Here is a 26,182-nt window from a genome sequence, read left to right as displayed (position 1 = left end):
ATATATATATATATATATATATATATATATATATATATATATATATATATATGTGTGTGTGTGTATATATATATATATATATATATATATATATATATATATATACATACATATTATGGCAAGCCGTTTAGGAAAATATTTATGAGAGAATTGAATGAAAAATCTGTATATATTGAATGAAAAGTCTGAATATATTGAATGAAACTCGATATATATTGAATGGATTCTGAATATATTGAATGGATTCTGAATATATTGAATGAAAAGTCTGAATATATTGAATGAAACATGACGTCATCGAAACACAGCGCCATCTTTAGGAAGGATGAGTGAGTCCGCGAGAAACTTTGTTGCTGCGATTCTAAAAAATGAAGAGATGGTCATCACGTTAGTGAGTGCGTGTACGGCCCAAAGTGGTGCTTTAAGCCGCACTCAATAACAGATTTCCACATTCAAATACGTTTAAACTCGCCACGAGTTGTTATTACTTTTTCCTCCCTAATGTGTTACAGCTGCGTTTGGTTTTCCCAGTTAATTTGGATTGTGTTTAAGCCCAGCGTTTCGGCGTGAAGTGGGCTGTTACCCAGTTTCTTTGTGGCTTGCTCTAATTAATTTCGCCCTCTATGAATGTTCTTGGCTACGAGCTCGCCTTATGCCTAATTCTGTTGTTTGCACATCAACTGGACTCTTAACTGCTTCGGCTTGATTGCCTTTGTTTTTGGCTTGAATACGAATCAGCGAGTGTAACTGTCTTCACTCTCGCTACCAAACATCACTTTATACAACACTAGAGTAAGTACTCGGACGGGGAAAGGAGGAAGAAATGGACTTTGGGCCGTACATGCAACTCACTAACATGCTGACCACCTCTGCATTTCTCATAATCGCAACAACCAAGTTTCTCGCGGACTCGCTCATTTCTCCTAAAGATGGCGCTGTGTTTTGATGACGTCATGTTTCATTCAATATATTCAGAAAACATTCAATATATTCAGAATCCATTCAAAATATATCAAGTTTCATTCAATATATTCAGAATCCATTCAATATATTTAGAATCCATTCAATATATTCAGAATCCATTCAATATATATCGAGTTTCATTTAATATATTCAGAATCCATTTAATATATTCAGACTTTTCATTCAATATATTCAGAATCCATTCAATATATTCAGAATCCATTCAATATATATCGAGTTTCATTCAATATATTCAAAAACCATTCAATATATTCAGAATCCCTCCAATATATTCAGACTTTTCATTCAATATATTTAGAATCCATTCAATATATATCGTGTTTCATTCAATATATTCAGAATCCCTTCAATATATTCAGAATCCCTCCAATATATTCAGACTTTTCATTCAATAAATATAGATTTTTCATTCAATTCTCTCATGAATATTTTCCTAAACGGCTTGCCATAATATGTGTATATATATATATATATATATATATATATATATGTGTGTGTATATATATATATATATATATATATATATATACATGTGTGTGTGTGTGTGTATATATATATATATATATATATATATATATATATATATATATATATATATATGTGTGTGTGTGTGTGTCCCAGGTGAAGTTCCAGAGCGCAGCTATCGGTAACCAGGCAACCAACGCCATCTCTACAACAGCGCACCAACCAATCAGCAACGGCGTGATTCCCTTCGCTGCAGGCGAACCACCAGATGAGAATGAAACATAACACAAGTAAACAAACAAAGCTGCATACCTTGCTGAAGTTGGTGCTCGTTTCATAACTAAACTGTAAGATTAAACCCAAGATTCTGCTCTTGTGACTTTCGTTGATCTAGTAAACAGTACTAAAATAACTTCATTAATTTTCACCTTCCAAACTGTTTGTATGTGTCTGTGTGTGTGTGTGTGTGTGCAAGCGTTTAAATAGAGTAGTTTCATGTATCGTAGATTAATTTAGTCAAATAAATTCTCATTTCTTTATAAAGAACTGTCATCTTGGTCATGTATTTTAAAGTCTATACATTTGCCCAGATCTTGTTACCTTGCTTATAATTGCTAAATACTAGATTTTGTGTATCATCTTTGGCCACGTGATAAGCAGGCCTGGTAAGATACACTAAATTGTGCTAAACGCTGGACGGGTAGTCAATAAAGTGTACATTATAAATTTTGATTCAGTTAATCAAATTGACCCGAATCATTAAAGATTTGATACAACTCTGACCCAGAGCTAAACATTACATATTAATAATGGTGAAGGATGCGTTGGCATTGTGTCCACATTAAAATGTCTACATTTATTGATGAACAATGCGACCGTCATTCGTTGTCTTTATTATGTAAACCCTACAACTTGGATCAGACATTTTGGATCATCTTTGCCAAAACAATGTGTCCTAAAGATTTAACTTGCATTTATACGAATTATAGATTTAATATAGTTTGCTTTATGACCTTGTTTTTTTTAGATAACTATGACATAAGCTTTAAATAAAGAATTAAACACTGCAATTATTTCAGCAATAGCCTAAACAGGCTATATAAATTTGACTTTGGGCTTCTCACCACCAGTTCAATTCCCTTGATTAAACATACATCATGCTTGCCCATAAAGTTTAGCGAGCGACAATAAATGTAAATCATCATCAAAAAAGGCTTCACATACTGATAACCAAATCTTTTGCCTAGCCAGGTCTTTTGAGCTGTAGTGTATCTAGCTCTTTTACACGTTACCACATAATTTAACAGCATTTAACAGCATCGGATCACTGCTGAGTCCACTGCCTGGCGTCTGTTTATTCTCTTTCTCTGATGTGCGATCACACAGGTGAGGTCAGGACTGGTCTTTCTGTGTGTGCTGCAGAGCTGAATGACAGGTTGAAGGGTGGTCAGGAGCAGTTGGTGGGGTTTCCAGTTTTCTCACTGGAAATCCACATTTCTACTTGTGTTACATACTTAGGACCATAGTTCTTAAACATTATCATGGCGTGCGCCCAAATCTAATATCGCTCTTCACTCACTAGTTGGCGGCTCCCCCTTCTGCGGGAGTGCGAATGTGCGGGGCTGCGGGAATAGGCACGGCTGGTGAGCTATCTCCGTTAATGGATCTCGCGTTTCTCTCCGTGCTATAAAACAGATCGGCGGGTGTAGCTCGGGGTCTGTTGGGCTACTGGACTTACTAAGCCGAGTGTGTGATGCGTGTGCTAAAACGCGGAAGAGCAGCAATGGAACGATCCCCAGCGACTTCAAAGAGGCGAGTGGAATGCGCCTTCGATCTCCGCAGCAAGGACAACCGTGAGCTCACTGCCGAAGCTCCCGCGCCTCTTTAATTCTGGCATGGAGTCGGATTTCATGACTCTGCCACCAAGGAAGAAAAGGCCACTAGGAGGTCCACGTCACGGCCGCCTGTTCCCAGCCGGGGAAAGCTGCCCAGCCGCCGGACATTACAGAGGACTCCCGTCTAAGGGCAGTGCCCACAGGAGAGCTGGGAGGGTCCGGTCCAGCCATCCCCTGAGAGGAGAGCCAGCACGAGTGAATAGCTCAGGAGCTGCTGCCCACGCGGGCCCACACTGCCCGCCACCGCCGCTCACCAGCCTGTGCCCGCCTGACAGCAGTTCACGTTCCTGCACGTTCACATCTTTCCTTCCCTTTTATTCCTCCTACCCTTTATTTATTCCTACCCCATTTATCCTAAATAAATTACCCCTTTTCCCGTAAGACCTCGTTTTGTGTTTTATGGTGCCGCCCTTACAAAAAGGGTTGAACCCGTTACAACGTAACAGGAGTTTTTTCCTTTAGCTTTGTTGTTACTCGGCAGTTCATGTGTGCCACTATCTCATAGTTGATGCAGGCCTTGCTTGTTACACTCCCCCTTGCACCCTAACTTGATTTACCTCCAGAGGTTCCCTTACCCCGAGCGTGTTCTCTTACCCAGTTTTGGTAAACAGGCAAAACCTAGTACTCACTCTCTTTCTACCCATCCACCCATGCACTTTGCACTTTTGGCTTCTACAGTCTACGTGGAACAACTAATGCATAATTTAAATGTGTGTGTGGGTTTTTCCCATTACTAGTGACAAAGAATGAAGAACAAGTCTTACTAATGGGACTAATAGGGCACACCAGCGTTTCTAGCATTTTCGGTTAAGGGGGGATCAGCCCCCATATATGTTTAACACATATTCTTGATCACACACGCTGTTTACCGTATAAACCTTTTTCTATGTACAGGTACAATCAGAAAAATGTAACCAGAAAACAGCATATAACTTTAAACTTACATTGATTAGCAATATAAACAACACACTTATGAGGCTGGACAATGGAATAAACAGTGTAGGTGCCAATAATGTCAAACATTTATCTGTTAATACTTTGAAAATACTGTTGCATTTGTTGGAAACTGGCAGACATAAAAAATGTGAAAAATCTATCTCTGTAAATCACACTGCTATGCAGTTAAAACGAGTGCACTGAATGCTGTCTGTCACTATTTTTAATCATTAATGTGCATAACTTTATGGTAGTTAATGCCATATGCACTGTGCAATGTTTTTATATAGTTTAGTTAGGTTTTCCAATTAAAACAGCAACGGCATGATTGTTTTATAAAGTAAACTATAGGATCATAGAGTATGTATTAAGGGCTTCATTTTAACTAGAGGAAACAGCTGGTGTGATGACGGTGAACACAGCGAGGATTTAACTGATTAATCCGTCATGACATTTTGTGAACTATATTTATGAGGAAGGACTGCACTGATGCAAATATAACAATTTATCGAAAAACACACACCTTGCCCTAATCCTCCCTCTGTGGTGGCGAATTAAACCGCGCTGTTGTTTTTGCCTCATTATTTTTTTACAGTATAGTTTATTTTTTTACAGTTTGTATTTCAAAGTCAGTATTACAGCAATGTGTTAGAGACCCTTTCTCTGTCTGACATTAACATCTGCAGTTTATCATGATAAATCACACACAAAACCTCTGGACTATAAAACATCCACAGATTTACATACCTTTACCTTTACCTCTTTTCAGGGAGAGAGAATTTACATTAACAAGTGAATATCCTGCAGTTAATTTTAGAAATTAATGTGAAAACACTGGTGTCTCCTCGATGTGATCTAACACCTTTCAGTTTCACTTCAGTCGCTTCCTTCTTCACTTCTCATTGGGTGATAAAAGGGTAGGTTTATATATGATCACAGTGTAGTGTGTCTCCACCACTTTAACATCTGCGCCTGTGTATTTATACACAATAATTTAACTGAATATAAAATAACAAATAACATTTTTTTTTCCTGCAGACTATAGTGATAATTTTATAAATCAATTTCTGGTGGATATTGGCTTATATAGGGGATTCATTCATACATTTAGGATCACATGCTGGAATTATTGTATTTTATTGTTGATTACTTTGACAGTTTATTTTTTTAATTTTAGGTGACGTAGGAAGATAGAAACTGAATAACTGGAAAACCGATCTGACTTTTTATCGCGTAATATCAATTACCATGGCAACCACAAGCAAAGTAAAAAAAAATATATAAAAAATAAGAAAAAAGTAGAAATATTAATTAAAATACTGTACATGCAAAAGTAATCCTCCTTGATGATCCCTTCACTACAAAATAGAATAAAATTACAGTGACTTACTTTCCTGCTCACCATTTACTCTTTTATTACATAATAACATTTAAATTTTATGTCAATTGGTAAAATATACTAAATAAAACCACATTAGAGAAAATGTAATTTTACAGCATAGCTAGCTGGCTGTTCACAAGCATTAAATAAAATATATAGATTTCCTCACACCTCCAGGGTCCAGGCTTGATACCTTCCTTTGGGTCTGTGTACATGGAGTTTGCATGTTCTCCCCATGCTTGGTGGGTTTCCTCTGGGGAGTCTAGTTTCCTCTGACAGTCCAAAGGCATGCAGATGTCTCTGGACTGTGGAGTTCTCAAATTGCCTGTAGTGTGTGTGTGTGTGTGTGTGTGTGTGTGTGTGTGTGTGTGTGTGTGTGTGCGTGTGCGTGCGCGTGCGTGCGCGTGTGAGATGGATTGGTACACTGTCCAGAGTTTATCCTGCCTTATGCCCAAATTCTCCTTGGATAGGCTTCAGGCCCCGCAACCCAGGATAAGCGTTAAAGAAGATGGATGAATGAATGAATAAATGAATATATATTTTAAGTTGTCGAACTTGTTTCTGGCACTAATCAGTTGCAATCTCTTCTCAGGATATCTTTTCACAGCAATTATAAAACAGTTGTGTTCAACAACATGAAACAATAGAGAAAAAAGGCATCACTGTGTCACGGTTCCTCAATCGGCGTGTGTGTTTTAGTGGCATAACTGCGGAGGCGAGCTGACAGTTCAATAAAGCTTTTATTTAAGCTTAATGCACAAAAACAAAAGTAAAGCTTTTTCATTTAGAGCACGTTCAAGCTTTAATGTACAGCTTAAATAAAACAAACCCGACATAAACCATAAATAATAACAACAAAAGCTAGACGCCTGACTGGCTTTCAGTCAGGCTATTTATAATTAACATAATTACTCTCCTCGGTTCAGGTGAATGCTTGCGTCACCTGACCGAGGTGCAGGCTGGGAAATGAAGTTTAACTCAAACAAAATTACAAACATAAATTAACACCACTAAAATCAGTCTTTGGGCGCTTTGGCGCCCTCTAGGGGTTAACCCTTACACACTGGCCAGTTATTTACTGCTTCCTTCATGAATATTAATGAGGCTTCCCTTGACAGTTAGAATGTGTTTTCTGATGCAGGCAAGAATGCTGCCTTATCTGCTACCACAGCATGATTTACTTGCACTACCCTGTTAAAAAAATGCTATATTTATGGGAGAATTTAGCGGTAGCATATTCAGATAGACAAATAATACCATCAAATAATGCTCTGAGCACATTATCAATAAAATGAGTAAAACAATTCCCTTGCGGCCTGGTCTTTGCATGGACAAAACCATTAAACAGCAAAAAATTATAGGTAGAATGGTTTGGCGAAATGCTTGGATGCAGCAGGCAAACGGTCAGCATGAGAAAATTACTTGTGTTATTTCTCAGAGAAATCATAAGAGGAAACTGTAGGTCCTGGTAGGTGGCATGTGTAGAGGTACACTGTAAAAAAAAAAAAGTAGATTTTACGGTAAAACACTGGCAGCTGGGGTTGCCAGAATTCCACCGTAAAATAACAGGTAAAACATTTTTTTCTTTTACGGTTGGCAGACATTGTTATTGTTTCTACGGTTAAATCTGGTGCTGGAGTCAATGTTTTACTGTAAAAGAAAAAGTTTTAACTTAAGAAAAAGTGTTTTTCCTTAAAAGGAACAAGAAAACAACCTATAAAATTATTTTGTGCAACAAAAAACAACATCTATTCCTTGTAAAATCAACTATCAAAAATTATAAAAATTCAATACAATTTTATTTCATAAAAATTCCCAGAATTTATAAAAAAAATGCTTTGCAGTTTTCCCTAATTAATAATTATAATAAATAATAATTTAGAGGTGACATTGAAAACTTAACCTAACAAAGGTTTTACCCAATGAAATATATGAAATATGATCACCTTTTGCTGGTTATTTTACAATAAATGAACTACTACCTCATTTCATGCATACAAATAATTTTTAAGTCCAAGTAAATTATTAAGCCTGCTTAGTAGTTACCTTTTTCAGAAGGAGTTCTCTTAATTGGTCTACTCTGTAAGCTTAATACACAATGCATTAATATATTAACATTTATAAATGCAACACTAATCACCAAGGACTGTCTCAATGAGTTTTTTTTCAAATTGTGCAAAACCAGTGTTTGATGATACATTATTTTAATTACAATTTGCAAACACATTTACCATAACTTTAAGTAAGAACTTTAAGTGTTATTGGCGCTGTTTGCTCTACAAATATGTTAAAACAAGTAAAATATTCCTTGTATTAAACTATGCAAATGCAGTTATAGGAAAACAAACTATTTTTCTATTTCAATAAAATCTGAATTCAAGAAATTCTGGAAAATCAGTAACTTTGACTTATTTTACACACAGAACTGTGCAGTAAAGCTAAAACTGTACATCTTCAAACTGCATCATGTAATTGAAAAAAAGGAAAACAAAAAACTTAGAACTTTACAGAAGTTTTTAATTTACAAAATGCTACAGTAGCTAGTGATGTACATGCAGCCACCTTTTTACATCATTAGAATGCACAATTACCATAGCAAAATTATAATCTAAGAAACTCCTGGAACTAACAAGCAAAAAAAATTAACAGGTACTTTTTATCAAATCTTGTTTAATAAAACTCCAAATTGTTAAAAACTTTTCAGTGACATCAGTGACAGTGTAACAACTGTTTCAACAACAAAAACACCTGTAGAGTCTGTAACACACCTTTATCACATTGGTGGGGGGGGGATTGAGAAAATTAACAACCTGAGATGGGATACCAGATTAATATGTTTGATTTTATTTAAAAAAATGAAATAAATTAAATTAAAAAGTGTCTTAAAAAACAGAAATTTTACCGTTGGAGGAACTCCAGTGTTGATCTTAGATCCACTGGGTGGTGTATGTTAAAGCAGTAATAACTGCCAAACATCAGGCAGATGGCGGAGGTGAAGGTTGTGATGTGGTCGTTGACAATCCTCTTGTCGATGCTCAACATAAATGTCTCAGCAACGAAGCAGGAGGAACCTAGAAATAATAATAAAAAAGTTATTCAAACGTTTCAAAACAGGCTTCAATGTCAAATATTATATATATATACACACACACACACACACACACACACACACACATATCAGGAACTTGAAACGAATTGGAGGATGGACCTTGCCAATTGGTAGTAAACAAATAATTGGCTTGATAAAGTAATTAATGTGCCAAGAAAAATATTACATAAAAAGGAAGGAAATTATAATAAGATTGGAAATAAAATTTAAAATTGAATAACAGTGCTAATTTTAAATTAAACTGAAAATGATAAAATACTGATCTGTCAATGTATAATAAAATAAGTTGGTAAAGTTTTTTTGGATGCTATATTTGGCACAATAATTAATCAAGCCATGTATTAAGTTATTTTTTTATTGCCAATTAAGGCAGGATCCATCTTCAATAGTTACATACATTAAAGGATGAATCATCTTACTGGCTGAGCTTCTGAGGTTGTGTTAGCCAGTGTTTTAGTATGTAAGCTATCAAATGTGTCAAGAATGAATAAATGACTGAATGTAGTAAAGTCCTCTGGACTATAAAAAATGTTATAGAAATTGTGGGAAATTATACTAAACAAGCCAACAGTACAATAACATTGCAGTTACATCTGAAAAAACAGTTGAATTTTGCTCAATTTACTTACCACAAGCAATAATGAAAGGTGTTGGTGGCACTTTCTCCATCTGAACATCCTCTGCATGGCTTGTTGTCTCAACATAGTGAAACAAAAGCGCTTCCTTCTCATCAAAATGAGCCAGTAAAAGAAGCAGCATCTCAATGACTTCTTGGGAGCAACCACTGGACTGACCTCTTTCAGTCTGAAGCTTGAGAATCCGCTTTTGATTGCTCATTAGGACTCGTTTGCTTTTTTGTGCATCAACATATTTCAGGATCTTTAACAGACGTGCCCCTTTGTGTCTACATTGGCAAGGAAGGTTTCCATCAGATTCACAGAAACTAAAAAAAAGATATGAAAGTATTAAACATTGAGTAATGCTTGCACAGTAACATTCATTTATTCAGGAAATAATGGTGATCACATTATCATTAGACTCATAAAAATTCATATTCTAACCTCAACACCATGTTAACAAGTGTGCCATTGGGTGGTGTGATGACATTGTTCTGTACTCACTATTTTGGGTCCAGTCTTCGGGTTCGAGTCTTCGGGCTCGTATGGGCTTTAACACTGGCAGCAAATCGTTTTTCGTGATGTACTTTAAATCATATGTGGTTGCCGCACCAAGTGTTTTCAAAGCATCTTCAAGTTGATCAGAAAGGTCCGGAAGCACTCCTGCTTTCGCATCTCCTATGTTCTTTAGCAGCTGTGATTCAGCCATATCTGTTAAGACACATAAACAAAGTGTTTGGTCTCTGGTCCAATGAAATTAAGACATTCAGTCTGACAAGATGCTGTGCTTCAGTGGAATAATCTAGTAACCATTTTTCTCATGAGATGACAATGGCCACAAGTCAATCAGTTCACTGATGAGTCTGCACTCTAATCTGCACTCTAAAAATGTGTCTTTTTTTACTGAGTACATGTGTTAGTAAGAAATAAATTCAGCATCATAAACTCTCATGAAGAGCTGAATCATCCTTAACAAAAATCAGCAGAAGTTCACCAAACTCCACTGACTCATCATACTTCATGACAAAAAAACTGGCCCTTCCTGTAAGCAAGGCCATTGTTCTGAACATCAACTGGAATCTTTGTATTCCTTTCAGTAAAACCACAATGTAAGACTGCGTCTTTAACTTGCTCACTGTAAAGCTCCAAGTAAAATGGTAACCCATCTTTTATTTGCAATGCTGGAGGACTGACCCAGCAGACAGGAAGGCCTGAAACATTTGATGTCTCTCTGAAAGAGTCAAGCACAGGTTTTTGAAAATTTTCAGATGCTTTGTGCATCTTTTGAAGTAACTGTGTTTGCTCTCAAAGCGCATAGTCCAAAGCCTGATGAGAGGACCAAATTTTAGGATTAGCCCTGGATAATGTCGTAAGTAATGGTGTTTAGGTTTTAAGTTGGTATTAGGAAACAATGCCTTTCTAGTTTCCAAATATTCTTGGATTAGAGCATCCAGATAAGTAACCTGGGCTTTGGTAATTTGCTGCGCACAAATTAAGTCAACGATGTCCTTGAGCTGCAACGGTAACTGCCATACATAATCTTAAGGGTTCTGCACTTTGTCTCCAATTATGAGAGGTAAAAGTCTCAAGAAGTTCCAATTTTGAACAGCTTGTCCACTAAGTTTTAATGTTTTTCTACTTACCTCACAAAGCTTGGATAATGTATCTGTTCCTTTGTATTTAAATTGCTTGTTCAGAACTGTTTAACTGAACCATTTATTTGTGCAGACAAAATATTTGAGGTAAAGAGCAAGGTCGTATGAGAGGACACTTCAAAAATGTCCAAAATGACCAAGACATGGGGGCATGCCAGGTGTGCAAACATCAAAGTTTTGTAAAGAATTAAACACAGACCTGAACTTTATCCCCTGTACTTCTAACACATCTTCTCTTTCCAGCTGTTCTGTGGCAGAACTATAGGTTTCTGGAGTCCTCTGAGGTCCACAGACTGCTGGATCAGCACCCTGAAATTCAGTTCGAGTTAACAGAATAAATTATCTGCATAAATACACTGATGAACTGAAATTCTCTGTAAAACCCCCAATACAATGAGAGCCCCAGGTTGTCTCCAGCAATGCAGTAAAGAGCTCCCTTCACAAAAGTTTTGTCTGCCATCGTTATGCCATTCTCCTCTAGTACTTTCAAATCGTTCAGGAGTTCTGAAAAAACGTTGTCATGGCCAAATTCCTTAAAATCCTTCTCCCTACACAGTAAAACTAGCTGCATATGATCAGCATTCGACAGGGCATGGGGAGGAATGTTGAGTAGAGATAAGTACACAGCAAAAACCTTCTGCTTCTCTTTTGCAGAACCAAGTGGGTTCACTACTTCAAATGCATCCTGATATAGAACCAGCTTGAGACAATTTAAATTTTCTTTAAAAAATGTGCTTGACACAAACACATCTCCATCACAACAATCCTTGAAACAATCTAATCTTAAACATCAGGATCCACTGATATGAGACCTTGCCAAAAACTAGATTTCAGTATATTCTTCAAAGTATTTAGCACAGGAACATAATAGGCAAATTTCTCAGTTCTGTTCTCGTCTCTGCCCATGAATACTTTTTTTGGTTCAACATACTTAAAAACGTCTTTAAAGCACTGAACTCTTGAGTAGTGCGCGACGTGGCTGGAGCTGGAGTTTGGCGTGTTCAAGGTAAGTTTACCTTTATGTTTTGAATGTGATTCTCATTTTCCTGACTACCAATTAATGTTCATCTTAAGCTCAGAATGTACAATAAGCAATACTTTAGTTCATGGGTGTTTCTAGGCCATTAGCCCCCCTAAATTTATACTCAGCCCCCCTTAACATTTTCCATAAACTTCACACAAATTGCTGATCGCCCATCGTCCCCTTTAAAAGAAAAAGTTACCTTTTTAATAAATAGAAACAAAAAAGAATTATATTAAAAAGATGCTTTGTTTGCTTATCTATATTAATGAATTTAAATAAATAGCCTAGTAGCATAGAGAACCTACTGTCTTATTTATGTAGCTAAAACACTAAATTAACCTAGAAAACATGATGATCAAAGTTTTAATGTTTATATTTTGGAAGGTTTTTCAATGCACATGAAAAAAAAAAGATGTTCTATTCTTACCTGCTGCTCATTTGGAGACCTACTCCCATGTGACTTGAAAAACCTTCCATCTACAGTTCTCTGTTCAGTTCTACAGTTCAGTTCTCTGAAAGCGCAGCCTCTTAGGCACATTAACACTGTGTTCCCAACATTAATTGTCACTGTAAAAGAAATTATTTTTCACATATTTTTATGTCTGCCAGTTTCCAACAAAAAGCAGCAGTATTGTCAAAGAAGTAACAGATAAGTGTTTGGCATTATTGGCACCCACACAGTTTATTCCATTGTCCAGCCTCATAGGTGTGTTATTTATATTGCTAATCAATGTAAGTTTAAAGTTATATGCTGTTTTCTGGGTACATTTCTATGATTGTACCTGTACATGGAAAAAGGTTTATACGGTAAACAGCATGTGTGATCAAGAAGACTCATTTGAGTACTGATTCTGAACAAGCTAAATGTGTTAAACATCTATGGGGGCTGAGCCCCCCTTAACTGAAAATCCTAGAAACGCCCCTGCTTTCGTTTTTAATAGTGTAGAGATTCACAAAACACAGTTTTTTGTGTAAAAACCTGAACCTACGAAGCCCCCAGGGGTTATGTGTAAAAACGCAGATTAATAAACCGACATGTGTGTTTCGTACCTCCACTGTGAAAACAGCATGTTGAGAGAAAGGCTTGCCAGTAAAAGGTTGTGCGTGAACCACTGAGCTTTTACAGATTTGAAAATTGGCATTGTTCCCGAGATTTTCCATATCATAATATGCATTGTGTTGTTTTTAATCACTCTATACACAACTCGTGATTTTTATGCTGCATTTAAATGTTAATCTGTAATTTGTTTATTAAATGCAAAATATTGTTTACAGATGTTTCTATCAACAGGACTACTGTATATTTCAAAATTTGCATACAGTACAAAATGTTAATTTAGGACTCTATAGAAGTTAGTGTTCTACTTATCACATTGAGGCAAGTATAAATCTATATACAGATCAACCTTATCAACTATCAAACTTGAAAAAAGAACTTTGCCTTTAACATAGAAAATGCCATTTTAATTGTTTCTTTTCTACAGCAACAATTAACAGTCCAGTCTAGCCGAAGTAGGCACCTAGCTTGCTGGACTCCTGTAGTGTGTATTGGGTCAAATAAGATATAAGTGCAACAGAGTTGCCACTAGGGGGCACAATCCAACCATCATATCCTGAAGTTAAGAGCAATCAAAAGGTGATATGAGAGTAGCATAATAATGCCTGTTACAAAAGTACAACTAATTCGAAAACTTAATTTTAGCAGCATTTGTGAGTGGCGTTCAAGTCAAAATGGTACTTTTGATTGTGCCAAATGACAGAACACAGTTATAAGTAAAAACTACCTCATGTGACCACTATCCATGAACTTAATCACTTTGTGGTGTCTGCATTTAGTATTGCCTTGTTACAATGGCATCTGGAAATAGGTGAGATATATTAGGCAGCAAATTAACATTTTGTACCAGAAGTTGTGTTGAAAGCAGAAAAACATGGTGAAGGGTAAGGATCTGAGCAATGTTGACAAGGGCCAAATTGTGATAAATAGATGACTGGGTCAGAGCAACTACAAAACTGTCCCTCTTGTGGGATGTCCCGAGTTTGCAGTGGTCTGAACCTAAGAAAAGGACAGGATCATGGGCATCTACAGTAAGGCTCGTTAATTTATGTGGGGGCTGGTCTATGTAGTCTGATTAAATAGAAGAGCTACTCAAATTGCTAACCAGGGTGCCCATACTAACACTTGCCCACCTCCCAAAGAGCCTACAATGGGCATGTGAGCACCAGAACTGGACCATGGCACAATGGAGGAAGGTGGTCTAGTCTGATAAATTATCCTTTTTTTTTTTTTTTTTTTAACATGTGGAATGTAATGTGTACTTACGTGCGTACGTGTTGCTTACCTGCAGAAATGGCAGGATGCACTGTAGGAAAAAGCACGCTGGTGTACACACTGCAAAAATGGGTCACGAATGGTTTGAAGGACACAACGATGAGTTCAAGGTGTTAATTTGGCCTCCAAATTCTCCAGATCTCCATCCAATCGAGCATCTGTGGAATGTGCGGGAAAAACAAATAGATCCATGGAGACCCCACCTCACAGCTTACAGGACTAAAAGGATTTGCTCCTGATTGCTTTGGGTGCTTCTTAATGTTCGGTAATTGATCAAAATTGTATGGCTGGTTGGTGAAGTGTTCGTTATAACTAGTGGCATAAAGTCATAATTGCAGATGAAGATACACAACAAATATATAAGAAAATAGAAATATTTATTAAAAAGGAGAATGTAACAGGATGATTTGTCTTATATAGGAAAAGTCTTTTTACCATCTTGGCATTCGGAGTACATTTGATGGCAGCACAAATGGCATGCAATAGCACGATGAAGTGCAAAACTCATGCATAGTTCATAGAAACATGTGCACTCGAGCATAGTGGCCTACATCTCACATACTGTGATTGATACTTTAAGTGGCTATGCTTCATTCTCTAAGCTTGAGACCCACTTTGGTGGAGAGTACTAATAACCCACCAGAACATCTACTGTAAATCATAGTGGTATTCAGGAAGTTCAATGTGCTGCAGGGTGATGTTAAAATATTTGTTTATACTAAATTTGGATACACTGTTTGAATGTATGTATAGTATAGTTGCCCAAGTGAGAGCTCTTGGGCTTAATAAAAATGCACAGACATCATGGAGCATACTGGCTGCACTGGCGACTGCAAAAGCACTAAAGGTGAAAGTAATGCCTCTTGTACAAATGCATATGGTCTCACTACTGGTACAGGTTCATCATAAAGACACAGATGAAACAGAAAAGTTAATCACTGTGCACTGATTCCAACCTTTTTCTACTCCCTCTGAAGCCCTCCCAAGTCCTTAAATTAGTTTTTGACAATTTTATTAAAGCTGCAGTCATCCCTGTTGCTTGTGCAGATTTTACAGTTTTTCTCGATTGCTAAAACACGTAACCCTATTGTCTGAACCAAATTCTTAGTTGCATGAACCCACTTATTAAATCAGTCACTCTTTTGGCAAAACCATAAGCACTTTTCACCTGTTTAGACACATCTTGTCAACACATTGTCATTGTGATGCACCTGTGTTGCATAATGGTGAGCACAGGTGGCAAAAGTCACAATTAAAGCTCAGGTGTCACCAGTTGAACACAACAACTCAAAATTTATAACACTTGTGGCTAATGATGTGAGGGTACATATAAGCCAAAGCACTGGTTTGTGAGGCACCACAATGGATAAAAATCTATAAGAAGAGGAGTTTGTGTGAGAGGAGGTCGAGCAGGTCAAGGTGGTCGGCGTGGTCAGCGAGGACGAAGAACAGTAATATCAGATGAAATCAGAGCTACTGTAATTGACCATGTTCTTGTCCATGGTGTGACCGTGAAGGAGGCCGGACTAAGGGTACAACCAAACATCAGTAGATTCACTGTGTCCACCATAATCCGAAAATTTAGAGAAGAGAACAGGTAGTTACCTTTTTTGACATTATAATATGTAAATGTTGACAACAAGTACATATGTACAATGACTGTACTATATACTGTACCACAGTAAACATGTTTTAGTACATCACTGTGCCAGTGTACTGTAGTATTGTAATGAAGGGTTAGTCTGACTGTTTGTAGGCCTATTCCATCTATGTATTTTTGTAAGTGCATGTTCTCTTTTTGTAGAATTGAAAGACTGCCACATGGGGGTGGCAGGACATCTATGTTCTCCCCACACCAAGAGACGCTAATTGTCGACATGGTCCGTGAGAACAGCACCATTAAACTGCGTGAAATTCAGCGGAGGATCATTGAGGACCATGTGCATTTTGAGGGTATCGACAGTGTCAGTCTCTCTACTGTTGACCGTGTCCTCAAGCGCAACAGACTGCGCATGAAACAGCTGTACAGAGTGCCCTTTGAACGCAACTCTGACAGAGTCAAAGAGCAAAGATTTAAGTATGTACAGGTTGGTATATGTCCAGACACATAAATGTTGGTTACTGTAAGTAATGATTTATTGTAGTTGGCCTACATCACTTACAAAAATATATATCTATTTCTACAGAGAGTTTTTGAACTGGATGCAATGGAAAAACTCCATGAATACATCTACATGGATGAAGCTGGGTATAATCTCACCAAAAGGAGAAGGAGAGGCCGTAGTGTGATTGGACAACGGGCCATTGTTGGTGTCCCTGGGCAGCGTGGTGGCAATGTCACATTGTGTGCTGCCATCAGCAATCATGGTCCACCGCATGCCAGGGTTTTTTCCCCCCGGCCTGGCCAGAGAAAATGTGGCCTGTGATGTGGATGAAGTCCTGTGGCCTGACCCAGCGTGAAGAAATAATGCTGTGGCGGAGTAGTGCACTTCTTTTCATTGTACTTCATTTGTATATTTTTCTCCTTTAATTCTCTGTAAAAGTGCTACATGTAAATGCACAGGTTTTTGGTTTTTTTGCTAATTCTTTTTTCTATGTACAAGTGTTAAAATGCCCAGGTGTTTTGTTTTGCAACATGCATTTAGTCTAAATAAACATTTTTTTCTACCGCTTCATGTCCTGAGCATTGTGTTTTCCTTTTTCTATGTAGTGTTTAGTTACTACTCAGTAGAGTATTTAATTTATATTAACTTGAGGCATGATTTGACAGCAAAGTTAAGTTTTGAGCACAGATTAAACTGTTTTGGGGTGAAAGTTTGGTTTTGCAAGAAGAGCCAAAGGTTTTGTGAATGTAGCTTGAAAATTGGGTTTTGTGTTCACAGTTTAGGGAAAAGGAGAGCAGCTTTCCAGGAATGTGTCTCAGCAATCGAGAAAAACTGTAAAACCATACTTTTCCACCCAGTCAAACTTTCCATGAATATGCTTTGATACAGCACTCTGTGAACAGCCAGCCCTTCTAGCAATGATCTTCTGTGGATTACCCTCCTTGTGGAAGGTGTTGACAATCATCTTCTGGCCAACTGTCAAGTCAGCAAGTCTGTATGAGTATGAACTTCACTGAGAGATACATTGTCTTTATCCTTTATCAGTAGAAATTTAATCAAAGGCAGACTTAAATATTTGTTTATTTTATTTATTTTTATAGCTTTATATTTAGTAAGCCATAATAATCAAAATTAAAGCAGAAATGACAAGAAATATATACATGTAACGAATAAAAAATATATGAGTTTCATTTCTTTTAATTTAATTACAAAAAATCAACTTTTTCATGATATTCATGTTTTTTTAGATGTAGAATATCAGTGTCCTCCCTTCATTTATATTTTTTATTGCACAGTTTCACATAAACTGAGATAACCAAGTATTTTTATTTTTTCTATGTGAGAAACAACAGGGGTAAGAGTGAAATGTTCCCATTAAATATTAATGCAGAATATTGTTGTTTCATCCAAAAGGAAAGCATAGAATAATTAGCAAAATGTGCACCGATGCACATCCATAATAACTAGTAAGTACTGATTACCTGCACAAAAAAACTGATCCCAGGATTTATTTATTTTTTCTGTCTAAAAAATGTTTTTTAGAGGATATTACGGTGTTTGTCACTGTGTAATACTGACCCTGCAGCTCAATCCTGTGTCCTCGTCACTCAGACTTACAGACACACGCGTACACACTCATACACCGATGAAACCTTGAGCAGTCTTAATGATTGACTGGGTCTTGTTGTGCAGAGGGCGGTGATTTCAGAGCACCAGTGTTCGTCAGAACTGCGTCAGAGCCCAATTCAGATGAGACACACACACACGTAGAAAGAGCGAGAGAGAGAGAGAGAGAGTAAGAGTGTGTGTGTGTGTGTTTGTGTGTATAACGTCTCAGTCTCAGCGCGGGGATCATCTCCACAGGACGACTGCAACAAAACCTGTAGCGCAAGAAGAACATTTTAGAAAGGAAAGTAATTAATTTGGGAAAAAACAGAAACTAAGCTACAGTTAATCTCGCTCTGGCCGCGTTGGAGATTTAACGGCCGTTTCAGCACCTCGAACAGCGACCGCAATGGCTCCTGTAAGCGCGGAAGGAGGGCATGTCGGTGAGTAGCCTGAAGGCAGACTCGGAGATAATGTGTGTTATACATATATAGATGCACAGTAAAATATGAAACATAAACTATAGGCTGGGGAATCCTAGATCGTTGTTCCTCCTGAATTATATTTAACTCTTAAGTTAATTACATGGCGCGGGCGCTGTTTCTGTGCGTGCTTGTGGTTTCTCTGACGCGCGAGATAGCTATAAGTAGATAATGACGTAATTGTTTGGAGCGTACCTATTTGCGGTGTACAATGCATGAATTTGTGTGCAATTGCATATGTGTGGGTGTACGCCTGTGGTACTTTAGTGGTAATAGGTGATGTCTGGTATGGTCCATATGTCCATACATGGATAGTATAATTTAAAAACAGTATTTTACATAAATAAAAATGTAAGTAATATTTGCGGGGACATGGTAAATTAGATTTGGAAGAATCCTATGTGTGTGGGGGAGGTGTAGGTGGGTGTGGGTGTGGATGTCCACTGAGATGCAATTCCATTGAGAGAGACATCCACCATGCAGTAGGAAATTTCCAGACCACTAACCTGTCATTAAGGACTCACCTATGTTTAATGAATGCTGAGGATCTCCCCACCACTGTATGAACACCACAGTGGACTATAGTGATACATGGCCTATAATATACAAACAGGATCAATCTCTTGAGAGGTTTTATTCCTGTGAGTGAATGATGTGTTATTTTCAGTTTGTTGTGGTTTTTCTGAGTCATGCTTCACTACGTCAGTCATGCTGTTGTTATTTGTCTGCTAGCTTTGATGCAACAATACAGATTTTACAAAATGGGATTATGTACTGTAAAAAGAAGAGAAAAATAATAGGGGAAGTAACCAAATCTCAGTGAGCACCAGCATATACATCCATAATTGAACAAGTCTCACTTAATTTGGCAAATAAAGATACATTATGTTCCCCACATTCATCAGGTTATGGCAAAATTAATGGCTTTATTTACAATAGTTGGCAGACACCCTTAACCAGATCAGCTTCCATTTTTATTTTTTGAGTTAGTTGCCCAAAAGTGGCAACTTGGTGGTACAGGGGTTTGAACCTGAGACTGTCTGAATCATAGTTTTTCACACCCTCATGTTTCCTTTTTTGACTCTCTGGGACAAACAACAAACCATATTTTCTGAATAAAAGTGGCAACTTGGGTTGAGACCTTCCTTAATATGCTTTAAGCTGGCATTTGTTTTTATTATGCTTGCTCTTTTTAAGATAAACTAGCTGACATTAATGTGTCTTGTGTTGTTTCCCCTGCAGAGGTCCCATTAAGTGTGACTGTTGTCAGCGTCTTTGGTCTTGTCTTCAGTGTTTCTGCCTTTGCCTGGATTTGCTGCCAGCGCAAGACCAACAAGAGCAGTGCCAAGACCCCACCATACAAATTTGTTCACATGCTCAAGGGTGTGGACATTTACCCTGAGAGCTTAAATGGAAAGAAAAAATTTGCTGAAGAGCAAAAGGCAGATCCAGCACAGGGAAAGACAAGCCCAAGTCCCAGCAGTGGGCGCCCAGCACTTCACCTAGACCTGGAAAAACGAGACCTAAATGGCAACTTCACTTTTGTACCACCTGTTGCTCATCCCAAAGTCCGAAGCTCTCCAGATTTGGACATTTCTTCCCCACACCCTGACTTGAGCCATGGGGGATACCAGGAAGATGAAACCTCAGAGAGCAATGTCTCAAGTCAGACACCCACACCAGCTCTGGACAAGACTGAGGACAAGGACAGTGGTGGTGTAGGCACACTTTCATTCTCACTTGAGTACAATTTTGAGAAGAAGGCCTTCATTGTGCATATCAAAGAAGCCCATGGCCTATCTGCTACTGATGAGCAGTCTCTGACCTCTGACCCTTACATAAAGCTCACTCTGCTTCCTGAAAAAAAGCACAAGGTGAAGACACGGGTACTCAGAAAAACCCTGGATCCCGCTTTTGATGAGACCTTCAGCTTTTATGGCATTCCATATACTCGTATCTCTCAGCTGGCATTGCACTTCATGGTATTGAGTTTTGACCGGTTTTCCCGCGATGAGGTAATCGGAGAAACACTTGTACCATTGGCCGATGTCGACCTTGCTGAAGGGAGGGTCCTAATGAGTCGTGATATCATCAAGAGGAATGTAAGGGTAAGGCCTAGGGTTTGATATAATTTAACAAGTATTTACTAACTAAAGAGGATTTTTCATGTTTTTAAAATAGTATTAGCTTGTAAACAATGTGTAGCATAATAATTCTCATGGCAAGACAGTAAGCAAATATAGGTAATAATTTACTTTCAAAGTGACATACTGTAGCCTATACCTATGTGATGATATCAAATCAATGCAAACATTTATACGAGCTACCATGTCCTCTATTCACTAATTAACCATTAAAATAGCTCAATATTAGGCCTACAGGACACAGAGAGCTAAAGACACACCCATAAGTCCTAAGACACTTAATACTCTATGGCTGAGTGTGGTGGGATCAATAAAAAGGATTATATGTCTGATATATTGAGGCAAATATGAACCACTGAATCACAAGCTCTAAATATTTAATTATAACTCTAACAGAACAACCTATGTCTCTTATACACATTAAAGGGTGACCACTGAAATATTGGCAAGAATCTTTATAAATACATTTGGGTATGAATAATACATACCATATTTAGAGTGTACATGCTGTGAATTTTAAACATTCACTTACATTTAGGATGTATGATTGCCATTTATTTAGCACAAGACTGAAGCACCTTTTTAAGATATACAAATCAGGAAATTGGACCAGTGTTTTTTGTGATTTTTTTTTCTAGGGGAAGGATAGCTAATTTCTTTTTCAGCAGTGGATGATTTATGGGCTGATCTTAGCACCCACTTGACTATTGATTTAGATCATGCTGATTTTCATGGCTGGATGACTCACATAGTAATGCCTGACACATTCTGTCAAAACACAGAACAATCGGCAATGCCAGAGACATGTCGTGATTTTATCAACATGATTCCTTCATCATGCACAGATAATGAACTTCACTTAAAATAGTAGGAGAAGTCATTATCTTTTATTGGTAAAAAACAGCTCAAAATAGTTGGATATAACCACTCTTTTTGACTGTAATCACTCACAGAGGTTGAGACACATCCTGAGTCACTGCCACAGCAGCAAAAAAAAACCCTGCTGTTGGTTACCATGGGAATATGTCACCAGATTCACACTTTGTATGTGTTGGATAGACCCAGTGTTTATTGTATTGGGTAGGCCATGGAGATGAGATGAGATGCTGGGTCACATTCTCAGTCTTTGGAACAGTTTTAGTTTTAGGTGGTATATATTGTGCTATTAGGAATTGTGATATCTGTTCATAGCAGGATAAAGCATAAAATGGCTGCAAATGCACAAAGAAAAAAAATGTCTGGATAAGTGTTGTGAACTGAGTACAAATTAAATGTTTTTAAATCCACCTTTTTTCTCTGTAGAGGAGTGCAGGAAGAGGAGAGCTGCTCCTGTCTCTGTGTTATCAGTCGACCACCAGCACTCTTACTGTGGTAGTTCTTAAGGCGCGCCACCTGCCCAAGCCAGATCACAACGGTCCCTCAGGTGAGTAAATAAGTAGAAATGATACAAAAGGTAGTCAGAGAAATGTCAATGATTTTTTTTTCTCAGCACAAAAGTAAGCAAGAGTCACAATAATACACTGGTAAACTATGTATACATTATCAAAAGGGAGCCAGATGAATTTGGGGTATTATAGAAATAAATGTTTATTTAAAAAGCTAGTTTTCTGCAATAGCCTCATTGGAGAGAATTTCATAGTGCATGAAATACAAACCATACTGAAACCTGTATAAATTATCTAGAAGACATTTCCATAGCATGTTAATATTGCAAATCACACCTTACATGTTCTGTGTATCTCAGTTCCAAACTATATTTGTATATTGAGCAAATCTTTGTGCTCCAGCCCATTTCTTAGACCAGAATAGCTCACAAAGGCATTGTCATGACCTCAAACCAAGCTTTGCTTCTCAACAGCACTCAGTATTTCCTTTGCATCGACCCAACTATTGATCTCTGCACTGTAAGATCCAGCCATGCCTCTTTTATTTCTTCTTACTCTCTTTTTGTTTCCTTCCTCTTGTGACTATCTAGACCCCTATGTGAAAGTGAACCTGTACCAGGGTAAGAAACGTGTATGCAAGAAGAAGACACATGTAAAGAAGTGCACGCCAAACCCCGTCTTCAACGAGCTCTTTGTCTTTGACGTGCCGTCAGAGGAGGGTCTGCGGGACACCAGTGTGGAGCTTCTGCTGCTGGATTCTGATAGAACGGCACGCACGCCTGTCATAGGTCGCCTCCTCCTAGGCACGTCCTCCCCAGGCACTGCTGGCGAGCACTGGCGCGAGATCTGTGATCATCCACGGCGGCAGATTGCCAAGTGGCATGCGCTGGCTGAAGACTAGCTCATGACACACAACAAATGCTCAAGAACTGTCAGAATGCAAAAGAAATTAGGTGGGACTTTAGGTGGTTAGGGAATTTACCCTAGAGTGATGTCATCTGTTGGCTATGTAATTACGATGGGGCTTCTTCCGAAGTGAAGGAAGCAACTGTATCCAGCCAATCAATGATTCCAAAGACAATCTGCAACACAAAGTGATGCTTCTGTTCATACTTCATAGCTAATAGCGAATTGGTCACCACATTGTGCAGTTCCAAATGTCATGTCTATCTCTGTTTGCTGCTCAATATCAATATCAATGTAGGGAAAAACAGTGAAAATGGAAACATACAGTAAAACAGTTACTCTCAATATATATATGTACATATATGTGGATGAACCATATATTTTGTAAAGGCCTTTTATTTTATCAAATTGCATTCTCTTTTAAAAGATTTATTCTCTTTTTTGTACTCCATTAAGTGTTTTTGGTTCAGGGTATTTTGCCTGTGTTTTTGTAAGTTGAAGTGGCCGGTCATATCTCATATTTCAGCTATGTGGCGGTTGCCTAAATTAGGCCAACTTTTATGAACGATTGACTGCATGAACTACAGATACCTGTTTGTATGTATGGGACCCTTCTGCCTATTTGTGTGTGAGATTATGTATGAGAGTGTGCATTTATGTGTATTTGATTCTGTTTGGAGAGAGCTATCTTTACAAGGAGCACAATGGCAGAATGTAATGTACATGTACATTAATATAAAATGTCAAGTTCAGAGAAAGACACTGTGCCTCCGAATTATTTCATTCCCAAAGTTAGCTGTTAAGCAGGTAGCTGGAGTAATTGTTTTGATTTAAATTCAAACATAACCAACCTTTTACTGCCAAAACCCATCCATGCACTGCCTAGGCTAGCAATTAGTACAATGCTGGTGCAAGAAAGGAAGCTTACTGTATTCAGAGCCAACATGATCAAGAGGTGAGTAGACATGGCTTCATGATTGGTTACTTGTCAGTAGTTGACATATCTTTTCTCCTGTTTATAGAAACTGGTATGTCCTAGAATTAAAAATGTCCTCTGGATGGATATGTAATAAAAAAGGTGTAAAAATGTAAAGAGAAGATTGACAAATAGTAAATAAAACAAATTGACTTAAAATTACTGGCTACCTATTAAATATCACAATGATGAGGTTTGACACATTACTCCATTTCCATCATCAGATTTTAACAGTAATGAGCCAAGAATTTTGAAAAATAGATAGTGCTGCTGTGGTATGATGTAATGTGTTTGGATGCTCTCTTTCTCTCTCTCACACACACACCTCTCTCCCATACCTTAGACTCTGTAGCACTAAGGTCCTGTTACTACAATCCTTCTCCTTGTTTAATGAGGTTGCATATGAACAGCCAGAGAATTATTATTATTTTTTTGCAAGCACACAAACACACATGCAATCACTCAGCCAAATATATCCCCAGGCTATTTTATTTAAAGTTCTGCACCATCACATGAAATATTCATGAACATTCAGATATGTAGCTCACACAGCTCCACTGGTGTTTTTATAGACAGTAGTGTACTTTAAACCAGGGAAAAAAAGCAACAAAACAGCTTGTTTTAAAATATCTAAAATATATTTAAAGATCTCTATATTTTGAAGACTCTGTATAATTAGGGAGTGTAGGATAGTTTTAAATTCTTGGCCTATTTTTCAAAGAAATAAAGAATAAGAGATGATAAAAAAGGTAAATTATATATATTAATATTACTATTATATAAACAACAAACGACTGGGTTTATCGTAGAAAAAAAAATATTTTCATATATCTGCATACATCCTAATTCAGTAAGTGAATAAATAAATAAATAACAGATTCTGAGACATGGATCCTGAGAGAGGCCCTAAAATTGTTTTAGATGCCATTATCAAATATGCATTTTAATGGTGGAAAATGCATCATCTACTTCTAGGATGTGCTTATGTGTCTGATAGGATTGTATTTTTAGCAGTACTCGGGAGTACTCAGAAAATCTAGTCAAGGACTCATTTGTGCTGCAGACAAAGGCCTTGGAGAATAACTTATTGGGCAATAGAGAGAGAAGGAAAGATAGAGAGTGGACACGAGAAAGATTTTATGGCTTGAGCATCCAAATGCAATTTAGAGTAACTCATATTTTACAGCATGGCCTGGAGCCTGGGCCTTTCTCTTGGGGCTAACACCTCACACAATGACAGAAGAGAGAGAGAGAGCGAGAGAGAGAGAGAGAGAGAGAGAGAGAGAGAGAGAGAGAGAGAGTATAAAAAGGATGAAGCACTAGGGTGGGGCACAAGAGAAAAGAAAAAGGTGATCAGAAAAAAAGGAATTATATGAAAGCAACCTGGTACATTAGAGATAATCATTGGGAGTATGCAGAAAATGAGAGAACAAAGAGAAATGAGCGAGTATAAAGAGTGTTTGGGGAGACAAATCAAATCATGGAATATGAAACCAGAGCAGAGCTGAAAAAGAAAAAAAAAGGGACAAAGAATGATACCCCAGCAGATGATGGGAATATCTGGGCTGGAGTTGATGAAGAAATTAAAGAAAAAAAGCAGAGAGAGGTGCAGAGAGATGAGGAGAAGAGAAAATATCAGAAAGTATTACATATATTGGAAGCTGTGATAAGATAGAAAACAAGGTAAAATGTATAGTGCAAAAAGATAAGGAAACTACTGTACGAGGAACAGAATAGAGAGAGAAAGAATGAAAATTATGAAGACAGACAGAGAGATGACTGCTTAGTATGCAGAACAGGGTAACTTAGGTAAGAAGATAGAAGACAATTAAACTTTAAGAGGTAAAAGAGGGACATTGTGAGCTGAGACATGATCACAGAGAAGAAAAAGCCCTTCTGCATGAAAAGAATTTATATACCCAGACATACATATAAAGTAGAGCTGAGCAAGGTCAATATCATATTGGTATCATTAGCACTGTTTTCTCCCCGACGTATGATTGTATTATTTTTTTTCTAATTTTAATTGTTAATAAACTAACCATAAGTATATATTTTATTTATTATTTTTTTATTAGCAAAACTGGCAGTGTGTTAATGATGGGCAAGTTTAATTGATTTGCATCATAGTGCATGTGCAGAAGGCATAAAGGCACATTACTGAAGCTGTGAATAATGTGT

The 26,182-nt window shown here is 37.5% G+C and overlaps 1 protein-coding gene and 1 pseudogene across 2 annotated transcripts; one reads left to right on the top strand and one right to left on the bottom strand.

The window, feature by feature from the left end:
• The window catches only part of LOC128518549 (E3 ubiquitin-protein ligase TRIM39-like), a 40,529-nt pseudogene extending 35,399 nt beyond the window's left edge, over positions 1 to 5,130 (bottom strand).
• Positions 5,131 to 18,336: 13,206 nt separating this feature from the next.
• syt4 (synaptotagmin IV) lies at positions 18,337 to 24,055 on the top strand. 2 transcript variants are annotated; one of them, XM_053491735.1, is made up of 4 exons: positions 18,337 to 18,551; positions 19,833 to 20,692; positions 22,037 to 22,157; positions 22,710 to 24,055. In XM_053491735.1, the coding sequence occupies exons 1-4, from the start codon at positions 18,518 to 18,520 to the stop codon at positions 23,018 to 23,020; spliced, it is 1,326 nt and encodes a 441-aa protein (XP_053347710.1). In that variant the 5' UTR covers positions 18,337 to 18,517; the 3' UTR covers positions 23,021 to 24,055. The 2 variants fall into 2 exon arrangements, with proteins under 2 accessions (XP_053347710.1, XP_053347701.1); XM_053491726.1 differs by having other exon boundaries at positions 19,833 to 20,698; positions 22,710 to 24,054.
• The last annotated feature ends 2,127 nt before the right edge of the window (positions 24,056 to 26,182 follow it).

The sequence above is a fragment of the Clarias gariepinus genome, chromosome 1, assembly GCF_024256425.1.
Source record: "Clarias gariepinus isolate MV-2021 ecotype Netherlands chromosome 1, CGAR_prim_01v2, whole genome shotgun sequence".
Lineage (NCBI taxonomy): Eukaryota > Metazoa > Chordata > Actinopteri > Siluriformes > Clariidae > Clarias > Clarias gariepinus.
The sequence above is the reverse complement of the archived record's forward strand: the minus strand, read 5'-3'. Positions and strand labels throughout refer to the sequence as shown.